At 33.2% G+C, this 17,489-nt stretch overlaps 1 protein-coding gene across 1 annotated transcript in view; it reads right to left on the bottom strand.

Annotated features, from left to right (window-relative positions):
• KIF6 (kinesin family member 6) overlaps positions 1 to 17,489 on the bottom strand; it is a gene marked incomplete at both ends in the record, with an annotated part of 172,226 nt that overhangs the window by 112,320 nt on the left and 42,417 nt on the right. Inside the window, 4 exons of the mRNA XM_084283351.1 lie at positions 174 to 277; positions 5,927 to 6,013; positions 9,270 to 9,413; positions 14,509 to 14,715. Of these exons, the coding sequence (XP_084139477.1) occupies positions 174 to 277; positions 5,927 to 6,013; positions 9,270 to 9,413; positions 14,509 to 14,715 (542 nt within the window). The remainder of the gene's footprint in view (positions 1 to 173; positions 278 to 5,926; positions 6,014 to 9,269; positions 9,414 to 14,508; positions 14,716 to 17,489) is intronic.

Raw genomic sequence — 17,489 nt, forward strand, 5'->3', positions numbered from 1 at the left:
ATTCTAACCTGGCACCTAACTTTACTTTATTATTCACTATGAAAACTTTAAAACTCTGAGATGAATTTAAATATTTATGCCAACAAAGAAACTGATGAAAACTATAACCACAAAAGAAGAAAATGAAAAAAAAACAAACAAACAAACAACAAAACAACAATGTAAGCCATTACTGAAGTAGCTCTTCTTGTGAAAGCTCTGATGTTCTTTGCTTGCCAGTCACCAGTGCCAGCTCATCTTTCAACTCTTGGATCTCCTTTTGCAGTTGGACAACCATCTACAAACAGCAAAGCATAAAAAAAGCATCACCTACAAATTATTATATAGGTTAGGTATTTTGCATTAAAAGGTTAAGTTTAGTGAAATATTTACTTTGCTTTCCTCTTTGTTTTAAACAACCTTTTTTTTTTTTTTCTTTCAGAACAGAAATACACCAAATAAGAAATAAGAACTTAAATACATCAAACACATTTTTTTTCCTTTTCCATTTATAAAAACAAGAAAAGTCATCCAAACTCTGTAAACTTTATGTGTTAGAAGACATGATTGTACAGAAAGACTTCAACAGACTACTTGCAAGAGAAAAAAAAAATCACCATAGGAGGAGCAAAAACATTAGTTTTACTTGCTAGTGATGAAAACATTTAAAATAGAACTCACTGATGTCTGTTAGAAAGAGAACTAAATATCAAAAGTGATTTTTCTCTTCCCTGTAGAAACAGAAATTCCAAAACAATATCAGCATTTTAACCTTACATGTAACAATCCACTCTTAATAGAATTATAGCATACAGTTGCTGATACAGCAAATATATAATTATTAAATTACTACTTTAATTATGAGAATGCAATTGCTTTAACGAACAGTAATGACTGAAAATGTGATCTGCAGAACTGTACTGGATTTTTAAATTTTAATAGTTTATTACTGGAAAATGTATTTTGGAAAAATATTTATATAAAAGACATATTTTAGAAAACATTATCCTCCCAAGGTCAAGTTCCATAACTCAAAAACAGTATTTGAGTTTAAAACATGAATGAACAAGTTCTTGGTTACTTCAAGATGTATCATTTTCATGATGCATCACCTTATAATGGCTCAAATGCATCGCAAGTCCAATAATATTTTTAGATGGATATGAGTGCACTGATATTCAAAACCTTTATGGACATGGTCTTGGGCAACCAACTCTACGTGTTCTGCTTGAGCAGAGGTTTAGACAATGACCTCCAGAGGTCAACCTCAACCATTCAGCAATTCCATGTACAGAATATGCTTCCAAGAAAATAATGTTTTCGCGAAAAAAATTAATTATTCCTGATTTTATAGACACTTTATAGAAAAATTATTGTTGAGACTCTAGACATACCTTTAGTGGATATTAGAATTCCTTCAAATAGTTGTATTTGTTTTAATGTTTAATTTTCTCAATTTTGAATGAATTTACTTAAGTATACATATATATTTTACACATACATATAAATATTTTTTTAAAACTCTAAAAATGCTGGTAACATATTTGTTACCAGAAATTATGAAAGGTTAATTTTGTCAAAAATACTTCATCTGAGATTCTATTAAGATGGTGAACTGCTAGTTACAGATATTGCAAGAATACTTCAAGAATATTGCAGGCCAAGCATTTTCACCTGATTTTAGATTGCCTTACTCTGGTGCCAAATTTTGACACAGTCTATGCCAAGAGTAAATAAAATAAAATAAACTTGTGGATTTGGTACAAAAAAGTAGATAGTGGGAGTGATAGTACCCTTTCTGAAGTACAAATTAATTAGCATGATTAACCTCTATCTGACAACAACATAAACATTATTTTCAAGGTGTGGATGAAATATTGATTTTCAAGTAGTATTAAAAGAAACAAAAATCTACAGTAGGATAATATTTTAATTTATATTTTTAAATGAATACCAGAGGAGATTAGATTAGATTTAGTTCAGGCTCAACAGTTTGGTTTTCAGTTTAAATCAAATCCTTTGGTCGTAAGTGAGAAAAGTACAAAGCTAAGTTGCTTAAGAAGGAAAAGGAGTACATATGCAACTTTTAGCAAGATATTGAGGAAGTTTCCATTATGAAGAATTGAGCTTACACAGCAATCAGACTTAGGTTATATCTACCAAGAAGTATTCTGCACTCTATTTATAAAACATACATTCAAATTACAGATGATAAATAATGCAAATAAATGATATAAAATCATAAATTCAGCACTTTTCTAAATAATCAGGTTGCACACTGGGAATATACTTCAGGTAGTTAAGATGGGCAACAAATTCCATAGTGAGCACAGAGCCATATAATGCCTAGGTACCCATGTTCCCCTGCCTTTTCCACAAGAGGGGATGGATTTCTAACCCTCCCGAGTCCACTTTTGCTTTACTTGCTAAATGATCCTGCAGAGTGAGACATACCAAACTTGTGGAGTATAGCTCCACAGGATGTAGTAAATGTTCAAGAGCCTGAATGTGTTCCACCTCAATCAGAGGCTTCTGTGGCCATGGAAGGAATGTTTTACATGATTTGCTACTACAAAGCCTACATGAGAAAGACAAAAAGGACAACCAGAAAGTAAGAATTGTTCAGTGCCTGCTGCATTTTTTTTCTGTGCGTGTGTGTGTTTCACAGAGACAGAAGGTATGCTGAAATGCATCTATAGTTCTTACTATGTATCCATCTAAGCAGCTTTGGCACAAGAAGTGTAACCTCACTCAAATATTTCCCATGTCAGAAAACAACATTGATACACAACATGCTGATCCAGTAGCTATAGTTTGCTGAATTGACAATCTTTAATAGGTGTATTTAATATTTAGAAAAATAATTTTTCTAGGTAACATAGAAAATTACATTAAATAAACTAACAAAGGTTTATTAATGTAGTAAAGCTTATCACTAAAGAGCACATCTTCAAACAAATAAGGTATGCAAAACTAGAGGCATATAAAATATTTCAAAAGGAAGACTAACCAAATTTTGAAAACAAAAACCTAAGGTACATTTTTGTTACACAAACCAAAAGAAGAAACATCTTTTCTTTAAGTTGCAATGCTTCATGCTTTACCAACATGGATTACTACCTTCATCCTTCCCTGCCTAAATCCCTGATTCATTCCACAGAGTTCCTCTGCTGCTCTTTGAGATGTGATCATCAGCCTAAGGACTTAGTGTGGAAATTCTATTTCTACATCTCATTTACTTGTCTTCCTTTTTTTCTTAATGGTAACTTTACAGACTTCATTCTTCCTAACTAATAAAATGTTCCTTGGACCAATCTCAAGGAAGGTCTGTACCTGCATGTTTCTTAGCTTTTTAATATTCAAACTGTTCCAGTGCAGTAGTGTGCCTTATTTCTGTAGAACTTGACAATAGAAGGATTCTATGAATGACATCACTACAGCCTTCCTGCTTTATTCCCTCCTGTTCTCAAATTTGAAAAATGAAAGCATATTCTGAAAGAATACAGTGAAAGTCTTACAGAACCAATTACTATAGACCTTTGAAAAAAATTGAGATGACACCACATCTAAATTTTCATAGAATACCCTTGTTACAAATGTTTTTGTATAGAACTCTTATATGTGTTAGCAAAGAAGCAAGATAAAAGAGTTGGTCTGTGTAAGACCATAGTGTGTAAGGTCATCTAGTCTAATTGCATCTCAAGGCAGGGCTAAACAGGTCACATTGCTCAGGGCTTGTCCAGCTGCATTTTGATTACCTCCAAGGACGGAAAGTCCACATTCTGCCTGGGAAGACTATCTCAATATATAACCACCCTTATGGTAAACATGTTTCCTAATCTTTAACTTTTTCCAAATATAAGTAAAATTTTGTGCGGTGCGACGTGTCAATTGCCTGTTGTCCTATCACGGTCTATCATTCAGAAGACTCTTGATTTGACTTCTCTACACCTGTTAGACAGATATAAAGTAACAAGATCCCTTTATTCTTTTCTTCTTAAAGGTGAATAAATCCAACTCTGAGCCTTTCCTCATATAATAAGGTGCTCCAGTCCCTTGATCATCTTGATGTCACTCTGCTGGGCCTTGCTTCCGTAAATCAAGGTCTAGCCCCACTGCTCTCAATGCAGTCTCTCAAGTCCTGTATAAAGGGGAATGATAACTTCCCTTGACCTATAGTCTGTCTAATACAGCAGAGCGTTTAGTTGGTCTTCATCACAACATCACACTATTGACTTATGTCTACAAAGCTGCTTTCTACGTTACTGGTGTCCAGCTGTATTGCTGTATAGGGTTATACCACCCTATTTAGCCTTTACCTTAGTTGAACTTCATTAGATTCTTCTCAGTTGATCATTTCTTCAGCCTATCAAGCTCTCTAAATAGTAGCCTTATCTCCCATATTACTGAGCGCTACTCCCAATTTGCTATCATCTGTGAACTTTTTGAGAGTGCACTCTGTCAAATCACAGAGGTTTCTAATAAGGACACTGAACACTATTGATCCAACTACACAAGGGATCATTGCATCTCTGATCACATTCATTTAAGCCTAGCAGTTCAGCCAGTTTTCCACCAACCTTATACAATCCATATATCATCTCTTTCACTATGGGAATGCAATGGAAGAAAGTGTCAAAAACCTTACTAAACCTCAGATAAGGAACATCCACCACTCTCCTTGCTCACATAACCAGTCATCTAATTGTAGAAGGCAATCAGCTTTGTCATGGATCCTTTACTCTTCATAAATCCATACTGGCTTCTTTTAGTCACCTTCTTGTTCTTCAAGTATTTGGAAACAGCTTCTAGAAGGATTTGTTTTATAATCTTCCCTGCGACTGCGGTTAGGCTAACAGTTGTACAGTTCTGTACATCTCCAAACCTTCCTTCTCAACTTCCTTGAAGATAGGCATGATATTTGCCTTTTTCCAATCATCGGTCACTGATTGCCATGACCTTTCAAAGATACCAAATAGCCTCACAGTGACCTCGGCCATGTCTTTCCACACCCTCACATGCATCCTATCTGATTCTTTGGACTTATCCTTGTCCAAGTGGCCTAAGTGTTCCCTAACGTTCCTTCCCCACTGCAGAGAACACACTGCTAGTAAGACCTGTGGGCCTGATGTCAAAGCTTTACAAGTAACAGCTGAGGCAAAACAGCCTTTTCAATGCTATGTGTCAGTAGGTCTACTGCTCCATACTGAGCTGCAGGCTTACATTCTCCTTAGCCTTTATGTTAATGTCAATTTACTTATAAAAGACTTTCTTCTGACCCTTTGCATTCCATGGCGGTTTTAACTACCGCTGAGATTTGGTTTTCTCAATTCTATACCTGTCAAAAAATATAATGAAATTTGGATTGCTTTCACCCAGGTGTATAGCCCTTCCAGTGCATTTTGGGATGGTTAAAAGCCACCATGCCAGATCATTCACTGCACTGCTTGCTGTACCAGAGAAGCGTCATTAACATCACAATATGCTCAATGTATTCTGCAGAACACATTACGTATTCTAATTTCAAAAGTGCTTAACTTACAGCAGCTACCAGTAACGCACAGTATTGGAGGAAAATTTAATTATAAAAAGAGCTACAAGAACCATCATCCACCTATATGGTAAGTTTTATACAGCATGTACTATGTATCTACGCTATGCCAAATTGTATCTATGCTAATTGATGTGGCTCAACTACACAAGGGAGGGACACTGTAAGTTACTTGTTAGGGGTTTTATAAAGGTTCATTTGATCATTTGATTATTATTATCTCCAAAAGAAATGCTAAGAATAGCAGCTATTTTATAGATAAGATTGGAACCTGCATCTAAAAAAGGATTTAAATGAATTAATTAGCATAAAATTTTCAACATGCATATGATTGCAATTGTTTATTGAAATTAAAACCAAGCAATTTCCTTCCCTCTATCTCCAAATAACTCTCACCAATCTGGGGTCAACTTCTTCATTAAGAACTGCTTCATTCTTAATAAGAGCAACTCGCTGTGCAAATCTACAGGTTGATATAGATTCCTGGAAGAAAAAAAAAAAAAAAAGAAGGATTTCAGTTAGCTTTGCACCAGGTAACTGGAAAAGACTGCTGCTGATGTTGAATTACATTTTTTTATGTGGTGTATTTTACAGAAATAATCTGACATTTCATATTCCAAAAAACAATATTCAAGGAAAAGATTATCCTATTAATGATACTGATGTTAAAACTGTCAAATTGTAACATGTATTTTATTGAGCCAGTCAATCTACTGATCAGCTTTGTTTTGAATGAGCCCCTAGCTGGCACTAAAGGATAACAAAGCCACAACACTATTCAGAGGGTAAAAAATTTCAAATGGTGAGAAAAAGATGAAATTACCTAAAACTTTTTTTTTCTTTTTTTGATGAAACTGTGACCACAGAAACATATGTGAAAAATGCTGGGAAGAGGTGAAGGGAAAGATCAGGACAAGTAAGGAACAAGTTAGGAGACTTAAAACTAGGAGGGATATGGTAGAACTATGATACCAGGTAAGAAACTGTCAGAGAGCAGAGCAGTGAACTAAGTTAGAGTGCAGGAGGACTGAAAGTCAGAAAAGTAAAGATACAAGATGAAGTTTGTGGAGGAAACTCTGACAATCAGTGAGTACTCCCATCTAGTGCAGAGTGAAATAGAGGATCCTTAATTATTGTTCCCTCCTTTGAGATCATGCCAGAACGCACTAGGGAACTTACCTACCTAATGAAAAACAAAAACAAACAAACAAACAAAAAACAACAAACAAACAAACAAAGACAAGCAACTGATTTCAGTTAGGTTAGAGGTTACAATGATATTTGATAAGGTGTATGATAAAATTTTCTGAGATGTGCCATTCTTAAAATATAAGGATCTACATCAAAGTCTACATCAAGAGAACATTACTATTGGTATATAATTATATCTCAGAATCAAAGTAATTCTGCAGTTTTCTTTCCTTTAACATATGGAAATACTAAATTAAATATATGATCAGGACTTCTCTTTCCATGCTTGGAGGGGTGGTCTCTGAATTAGGGTTATATGATGAAAGATACTGGTGTTTATTGCAAAAGTCATAATATATATACAGAAACAAATGGGAGAGGAGGATCTTACTATTAAAACAGCTGCACAATAACCCTAGCTCTTAGCACTCAGACCTTGTGTTTGCCTCCACCATGCAGGTCCCATGCAATGATAACCAGACCATGTAATTTTAATTCTTATATATTCACTAGGTACAACTCTATATACAGTATACATATATATATTGCCATCAGACCTCTTTGCCCTGTTCAGAGTGAAGCATATGTTAATTTCTTGAGTGGTTAATCAGTTCAGTCTTCAGCATTCAATATGTAAGCTCATGACCTGTTTATCCTATGTCATCAAAAGGTAATCAAAGCTAGCAACTACTAATTTCCTAATCATTTTTTCTACCATGCTTATTTCTGCAGAACCTGAGGGCTTCATCAAGATTAATCAATTAACACTCTAGGTATTGCTTTGCTGCAAGGAGTTGGAATGACCACACTTAACAGAAGGGAAACAAAAAGTACCAAAAATTAGATTTTTCTGATTAGTATCATTATACATGTATGACCTTATGTTCAAAACAGACCTTGCATTCAACTTCACTTGTAACTATAACAATTGATACGGCTACAATTCAGAGTCAAGACCTTTTTTCAAGCACTCCACAGAACTAGCAGGAAGAATGTGATGTAGGTGATGTAAAAAGGTGTATATGAACTATTTGGAAGAAGTAGGAATATAACCTAGGAATGTAACCAATATTCTATTTGTCCTCTTCATGAAAGTGCCCTTTCTTACACTGAATTCTCTGCTTCATTGCTTTCACTGTTAGAGACAAAGCTAAGTCCTTAAGAAAGTTGCTTTTAATATACAGCTTCATTTCATAGTGTGGGGTAAGGCTGTCTTGTGTTTCTTTTTGTGAATGAAATGTACATCCAGTGGATAAACAAACAAACAAAAAGCCAAACATAACTCTGCATAATGTCTCACAGAACTCCAAATTAAATTAGGCAGCTGTCCTAATTCTGATATTTTCAAATGTCTAGTAATTACTTGAACATCTGTCCTAATATTAGCTGCATACATCAGATTCAGGGAACGGGGTAAATTTTTTATTTATTTTTGGGAGGACTGAAGAAGGTTTGTTTTGTAGATGGCATATGGTAAAGCAAGAAAATGAAAGGTGTCAGTATCCTACTCTGGATACCTGCTGTGCCTAAATATTCCCCAAAATAGAAGCCTAAATTGCGATTTGAGATGGATATACCCGATGAATTGATGTATGAAAGTGTGCCTATACCACACAGTCATAAAAAAAAAAAAAAGAGTATTAATAAACTTATTCAGTTGCATTTATAACCAGACATCATGCTTGCACAATTATGTTGTAATAATAACATAATAATAAAATAATAATAATATAATAATACAATTCTAAACGTTCTGTTTCCATTTAAAAGCAAAGGCCATTTTCTAAAGAAAGAATGTCTTCAACTAGATGAAGTACAGTTTTGTAAAATGCTTTCCATTGTATTTCAGAAAATAGCCCTAAACATACTAGGTTTTTTTCTTGTTTATTCACATTAAGAAATCTTTGATGTTATGGAAAATCAGGAAATATCTATATTAGAAATGGATTTGAGCAGTGTTCTAGGTATGCACATGACAACATATTTTGTTAAATAAAGATAGGAAAACATAACTATTTAGAATTCACAAAGGAATACAGAAGTATTTAAAAAAAATCCAAAAATCCTAAATCGTTCCATCTAATTCCTTCTGTCCTTCATGACTTCTTGAATTGTCTACCATAAAAACTTGACTCCACAAAGTATAAAGGAGTTCTGCCAAGACTTTCTCGGTCTGATCGATATTTTGCTTAGAGATCTTACCAATATATATTTCCTTTGGAAAACCCCTTCGAGGTATCTTTTTATAACTCAAAGATTTATACATCAGAAAAAAAATAAAATATATATACGATTCATTACTATGTGCAAGTCCTTTGTCAATTGCTCCTTGACTTCAGATTACTTAGAGAATAACACAACAACCTCTATGGTGTTGAAAGTTCTATTGACAGAATTATCTCCTGGAAATAACAGTAATTTATTTTTTTTTTTTGGTAAGGATGAGAAAGAAAGCATACACACTTGAATTGCAAACTGTAATAAAAGTCAAAAGTGCAGGCTCTTTTAACAACTGAAAACATTTTCTTTGAAAACAGAAATAACATACATCTATGTTTCTTTTGTCTAAAGAAAGCGTTGCTATCATGGTAGTCATGCAGTTTCCTCCCAGGCTGTCTCTTAGCACTGAGGTCATCATAGAGTTTCGATAGGGAATGTGGGACCGATTTTTCTCTGCAAGGGCAATTATTACCTGAAACAACAGTAAAAATGGAAAATGTTTTTAAACTCACCAACTCACCTGACACAGAAAGATTAAAAAAAAAACACAACCTGCTCAGCAACCTAAACTTCTAATACAAAACTACACCTCTGCACCCACTTAGGTGCAAAGCCTCTGGTTTTATTGGTACAATTTTCACTTAAATGTCAGTGTGTTTGTATGTCTTTGCAGGCATTGGACCTAAAAGACCAAATACATTTAATTTTATCACACCTTAGCTTTACATTTTACAGCCTCTCAGAAACATGGAAACAGAACATGATAAACTAAAAACCACTCTCCGAAGATACGGTAACTTATTGAAAATCTTCCTCATATTTTTTTCAGCATAATAATTCGCTAAAATATGGAGAGCATTCAAGAAGAAACTTCCTCAACATTTGCTAAAGCATGCTTTTAAAATGACACATTCCTAAAGCACATGGTTCTTGAAGGGGTCAATTCATTTATTTCCGAGAAAATGTCTTGACAAGTACATGCGCAAATAAAAGTGTGCACTATTACAATGTACTACTGGAAAGAAATAATTCAGTTTAGAACGTATGTCTTGGCCAAAAAGGAAATGGTACACCTAATATTCTCAGCTTCTCTTCTCAGCTGTTTACATTATGATTCTAATTATTATTAAATGAAAAGCTAGATTACCCCATGATACATTCAGATACCAAAGATTTGAGCTGATATCTTGCCAAGCACTGTACTGAAAACCTTTAGCTATATGAATTGTCCAAGCTATCCTAAATGGTTAGGAGTTGTTTTTCCATCAATAAATGTTACATACCAGCACATATTTAGTTCATATTGCACCAAAGAAAATTGTTACTTTACAAAATTTAGCAGTAACATTTTTGTTGCCACTAGTTTAATAGTCTTCAGAAAGTTAAAATTTCTTATTACTATAAATCATATATTGGCTATCCTCAGAGGAACCAATACATAATATGAGAATTACTATATTGTAAAGGAAACTGAAAACACATTCCTGGATAAAGGTTTTAAAATATTGTGTATTACAACTCATTAGATGAAAATATGTCATATCTTATAAAACACAATAGCTGTTTTAGTTTCTAATATTGCACAGAAACCTCATACTAATGTGGAGTATACATTAATAAGTATGCTTTCAGATTCTGCCACACAGAGACTACTACCTAAATTGGCAAGATAGGAAAAGAACCAGAGGGAAGATATCTTATTTCTGTTAAAAATAGTAACTCTGTTACAGGGAAATTCACATTTTGTTGAGGTTCTTGCAGGAAGTCTGTAGCCCAGGAAGAATTCGAACCTTCTACCACTGGCACTGAAAACCTACATGACCAGCTCTCATGCCATTGTAGTATCATGTGCAAGATTCATATAACACAGGAGGTGATGGTTTTAAGTCCCTTTAGTAAAACCTAATCTAAAGCACTAAAACAATTTTACAAGCCAATCAAAGAATCTGTAATAGAATGAAGACATATCTGAAAGTCAAGGAAATTATATTCTTTCACAAAACAACAGACCACTGTACAATATCTGAACAAGGATCTTCTAACAGCCAACTAAATGGGATAACCAGAAAACAAGAGTGTATTATTACCCTTCTGATATCAAAAGAGGTTTTCTTCTTTCTTCTTCAAGCATTGGTAGGTCGAATCTTAACAAACCTTAACAATATTACCAAACCAAAACTGTAATATGATGATTTAAATCACCACAATTTAAGGCAGAAAGTTATAGGGATATGTTAATTAGGAAGAAACAAAACCAGAAAATTACCTTCTCTACAGAATGTGGATAAGTAGCTGACAGTGATCTCAAATTTTACAGACAAAAGCTTCAGTAAGTACAAGTAGCAGTCATTCATTAACCAATTAAAATTTTCAGTATTCTCTAAATGAAGCATATTTTAAATGCCAATTAATAGGCAAAAATGCAGTTGTTATTGTCAAACATCCTACTATGGCTTATAGACAACAAAAGCTACCCAGATGTGGTAGTAGGGACTTTTAAAAGTAACCATGTACCAAATTGCTGTGGGCACTACAGAATCATTTCTACTGCTACTGTAGATCAGGTGCACAAGACTATCAGGACTTCATTTTGCTCCAGACATACAGGCCACCTAGTTAAAAAAATGTGATTGATTTATTTGAAGTTATTTTAACACCTTAAGATAAGACTAAGTGTGGTAATACAGAACTGCGTTCCCATTCTCATCTTGACTCAAATCATTTTTATATAACCGTTATGCAAAGTGTTTAGAAATGGAATAACTCAACACTAAAACACCAGTAGATCATAACTAAACAGCTGATAATGTAAATAAGCTTATTTTGACTTGTTTAGTATTAGTCACTGCAAGGTCAGGATTGAATAACCTGATTTTTACTGAACAAAAATATTGTTTTTACTGTCTTCAGTCATCTTTTATTCAGGATTAGTAAACATTTTTTATTAATGATATGCAATTCCAAACAGAACCCAACTTGCTTATCTCCGATTGTTTTTATTCTACAAGAGGAGTTAAAAGTTGCATGACAAAATGTAAATATTTTTCTCTTCTGTAGTACTTCAAACATGAGTATCTCAAAATACACTGTGAAGGTTATTAAACTCAACCTCACAGATGCTCATTGGAATGTTGCATTTTAAATACATAAAAATCATACAGTAAATAAATAAATAAATAAAAAGATCCTAAGCACAATTTGTATGATTTCAAATTTCATTTTTGAATCATTTACCCTTGTTGCTTATGATAACTGACATACAGCCATTTTACTTTAAGGTGAAATTTTAACAAATGGAAGATATGAAAATAAATCCAGTGTAATAGTAAATGACTGGCTGCCACCTGCTGTGCCTTAAAATTTCTCTTTTGACAGGTGAAAAAACTCTGATTCTAGAGTACATTAAATTGAACAAATTTCTTCTTGTTAAATGAAAAATACAACACACGCAAAAAAAAAAAAAAATTCTTCCCAGGAAGTGGAATGGTTGATTATATTTTCTAACTATAATTTTGAAGAAATTTTCACACATAGACACACACAAAATCTCCTTTTTTAAAGTACTTCCTCAACTGTAAATTTTACTAAATAACACGTGTACTGGAGTATAAATTGAAAAGAACAACTATGAACTTCAGTTAAGCATTTTTTAATTTTATTTTTATCCCACTAAGTAGTGACAGCTTCACAGATCAGCATGTACCTTCATATTGTGGTATATGAAAGAATTTAAAGAAATGTTTCAAAAATGTACAGTATTCTCTAGCAGTGCTCCAAAAACAACAAATGTCTGTCAACAGAAATAGTGTTTGCTAGACTATGAAAACAATACTACCTATTCAAATTTAGAAAGAAAGTAATTCATCTAACAGGTGGGAGGTCTGAAATCCACACTTAAAAAAAAAAATCAGTGATTCTATCTTAATAGCAGAGTATACACAAAATATATTTCATTGATTACTATGTGTTTCTTACCCTTGCTTGGAGTTTTATAGCATTAGAATGCAAAAGGTTACAGAAGATCAGGCAGAACTAAATATAATGGGCAGAAAGTTTTTATAAGCAAACATAAATGTCTTTTAACAATGCTACAAATGCTAAGCCAAAAAAGAAACACCTGAAAGGAAGGAGTGCTATGGAATATGGACAACGTATAAACCTGGTGGAATAAAAAAAAAAAAAAAAAAAAAAAAGAGAGATACTAGAAGAAAGTAATGAATGTAAACAGCCTTCACCATCATGCTTATCACAATTCACTGAAATTACTAGGCTTCTAAGATGTAATATTGCATTCTTCTAGTTTTGAAGGAATAATGATTATATGAGATCAGTGGAGGGAAAAAAATAATAATAAAATAATATTAAAAAAACACACACCATCAAAACTGTTAGCTAAAGCTTTCTACTGGAATTCTACTTCTTCAAAGTTTCCGTTCAACTTCCCAACACACTCTTAATTCTTCCTTTGTTTCTATTTAACAAAAATTGAGTGACATTACTCAGGATGAGCCTGCTTTTTCAAAATTTGCCTTCCCCAAAGAGGAAACATAAAAAGCAAAGTTGAAAAAAATGGCAAAAAGTTCATGAGTTCATTTTTTAATTGTGTGACTAGTAGACACACAGAGATGGTATCTTTCCACTTCCTTAGTAAAATTAGCCGAACTATTTTTCTTTACTTCCCTGTAAGTCCGAACAAAAAAAATATACTGAAATTTGACTGCAAATAAATATAGCACACAAGTGAGACTTTTCAGCTTTCCCAATATTTTTTTTTTTTTTTGTAATACAATACAAGAATACCAGTTGGTATATTTTTCTTTCCTCTTAGAAGCTCCAAATGGCTGTAAAGAAAGGAACTCTTAGAACCTTTCTGCATATGTACATTTAACAATTGCTAACCATCATATACACTGAAAGGAGGATAGGGATTTCAGCGTACCTTAAATCAACAAGCTAAATCTTTTTCAGTATCAGTAGCTGAATGACAAAGATTTATGAAGATTTATTATTTTTATTACAGTTGCACCTGTGAATCCTATTGGTATAAAAACTATCATGACAATTACCCCATCAATATATTAAAAAAGATAACTTCTGTCTCAAAGAGATCAAAGATTCTCATTGGCTGTGGAATAAAACAACAGATGAGAGAAAAGACTAAAACTTCATGATATTACAGTGCTCACTTGAACCAAATAAAAAACAGTCACTTTAGTACAATGGTTCTCGATACATTCTGATTCTCACTGAGGAGACCAGGTGAAAATCACATATAAAATTTTTAACAGAAATACAGTTGCAATCTTGTTAATATCTTTAGAATTCCAAATCAAACAAGAAACCTATTTTTGAAACAGTACCCTGTATATCTAATGTAACCTGATTTATCTGAATTAATACTATTTTATTTCAAATGAGGAGATATCAATTCAAACATATTTTAAAAAGTGCAATAAACACATAGTATTAAGATTAACTGAACATGGGAATCAAGATTACAAAAACATTGCATATTGCTAATAAGGAATGGAGTAAAGGGAAAATTTTTCATAATATTTGAATTTTACCTGTTCCAAATAATGTAGTGATAAGTTGATATATTTGGCTTCTGTCAATAAATGACCTCCAACTCCAGTCTTTGCAACACGCTCTGATCCAGCAAGGTCTACTAAGTGTAACTTGGAACGTCGGATGGTTGCAGATCCAGGTTCCTTGCTGGAGATGTGAATAGTGAAAATGCAGTGAGATCGAGTTGAGGCTTGATTCATTGGTGTCTACAATTAAAAGAAATTAAGAGTACTTAATGTTCATTTAATATATAAATTTAGCTTTTCATAGCTTGAAAATCAGGAAATTGAAATCACCTATCCAATCTGTGAGCTGTTTCACCTGTAACAAATATGAAAGAAGAACACAAAGTTTTCTAGCCAAATGCTTGGATAATATTAATCCAGACAAATTGTACTGCAAGCAAGCAATCAATCATGGTTCTTTCAAGATACTCTAACAGTGGGGACATCATCAAAGCAGCTGGCATCACCATACTGATGAATACTCCTAGAAAAGAGCATATAGATCAGAGGGGAACTTACTAATTCCTGATTTCCAAAAGGTCAACAATCTTCCTGATTTCATTATGCATCTCTCTTCCCTCCCCTCTTCCCTTTTATTTTTATTTTTTATTTTTATTTTTATTTAAGTCAAACCAATTTGAAAGTCAAAATTGCTTTGAAATCTAAAGTGTATAATGAACATATCTTGAGGGAACACAGAAAACTATTGAGCTTAAGCCTTTTTTATAAAATTTTAAAGACTGTAAAACTTCACTAAACCTTCATAAACCTTTTTTGATTTGTTCTCATCACTGTTTTTCCCCTCACTATCTTCTCCATAAGAGCATAAGACACTAATTAAAAAAAAAAAAAAAAAGGCTATAAATCTGCTAGTATAAAAAAGTACTATAGTATTAAGTACATTATTATTTCTCACCAGAGTTTGGAGCAGGTATATGAGTTTCTTTAACAACAGAAGTCCTAGAAGTGATTCTGGTAAATTGCATAACCAGTTCTTTATCTAGTTTGCATATTTCTAGCTCATCCAAAATTCATGGAAATGAATAACAAATATTTCAAACAATAACACTTTTTCATAGACATTACTACTGGAAAGAACATTAATAATTATGAAGTACTATGGCCAATCTAACTAGAAACACGGAGTACACTGTCTTTGGTGTATATTGGCATATTATTCTTTACAGCTTAGCTTGACGCCTATTTCTTCATATGCTTGTTTGTGGAGTCCGTCGTATTACGTACCATATCCTAACACTAATTATAAATGTATGTTGTGAATAGGTTGATCAAGACATATATACCTGTAATGTGAAGCGTAACAACAAAAGTATAATGAAGCTTCATTTTAACTACCTGATTTGATGGTTTATTAAATCCTACTGGCAAAATATAGAAGTATTAGTATTTGCAGAAAATTACAAAAACACAGGGGAATAACTTATTTAATATACAGATATGTACCTGTAGTGCTTCAGTTTCTTGACATGATGATCTCTTAAATAAAACTCTGCACAGAATATAGTTTATGGTTTTCATTCTAATCACCAGAACTTGCTCATCTTTTTATATCTTAGAATTTTCTGTGTCATGACAGAATTTTCACCAAAGGTTTGGCTTTTATATATACATACATACATATATATATATATATATATATATATATATATGTATATTTGGAATAGCTACTGCCATACTTCTTTAACTACACACGTGGAAACTATTGGTCAATTTTTAGACACTTACTACTTCATTTTGTATGTATTTAGTGGATTTCTCAATATGTTTGAAATTCCAAACAAAAAATTTAAGCAACGCTCAGATATTTTGTTTTAGACTTCAGATGATCAGATAGCATTACACGTGCATCTTTCTTTTTTATAAAATAACATATAAAAATCTTTTAAGCATCTAAAAACTCTTTCCTTTAGTAGTAAAACAAAATGAATCCCTTATTATCCTCATAAATGGCTAAAGCTTTAGAATGTGCATTGAGATTAAAGGTTTGTTATACAAATAGTATTTTCATTTATAAACTATTACAAGTATGACAACATTGTTATCTGAGTATAAATATTTGACTTGCAGAAAAATTAAATAGTGAAATAAATTAACAAATAAATGCTGAGTTAGTAACTAAATCTGTACTTATTATAGCCTTTGAGAAAGAAGGTCTAAAAAGTCCTGGTTAAATTGCACAGTTCAATCTCGTCTGTATGTTATTGCTCTAGTAGGCTGGAGTAATTATTCATTTTGGTATCCCTTGGGATTCTGAATAGATATTACAACATATTACTTTTTTTCCCCCCATAGTCTGCTTTGGTATGAAACATTCTACATGTTGAAATAGCCTGCAGGTATTGAAGGCGTCGTTTTTTTTATCCAATAGGTATGGCTCTCAACAGAAAGACTGCAAGTTAAGAGGAATAATTTGAACTGCCATACCTCTTCAATGAATTGTCTCCTGTTCAATTTCCTAGCAATTGTCTCCACCCTTGGTGCAGCTTGCTGCTCCTCAATGGTGCCAACACAACTGCACTGTTTTTGGGAACTGATCCAGCTTAAAAAGACTACAAACCATAGATATTTAACCTGGATCGGTTTCCTGATGCAATCACAGTACAGCTGTGTGAAGCAGTTCTGTTAGAGTAATTGAAAATGGCAGCGCAGACAGTGTGAACAAGAAGTGGTGCGCAGGAATACCTTAAGCTTGTAGTGCTGGTGAAAAATATGCAATAAAATTACAGCCTTAGCACTATTTTATTTTGGGCTGCTTTTCCTAGCAAGGCCAAACTCAGAGGGAGAAGGAGAAGAGTTTGGGTCATTTAGTTTATACAGATGAGGAATTTTGGAATAATATAGGCAAACCACTGGCTCTACTTAACTTCCAGGTTTCTAAGGATCATTTCACAATGCTGTACAGAGCATCAGAGTGCTGTTACATGATATGCTGCCTTCTGGGGCAAGGCTTAGCA

The sequence above is a fragment of the Netta rufina genome, assembly GCF_964035555.1.
Source record: "Netta rufina genome assembly, chromosome: 3".
Lineage (NCBI taxonomy): Eukaryota > Metazoa > Chordata > Aves > Anseriformes > Anatidae > Netta > Netta rufina.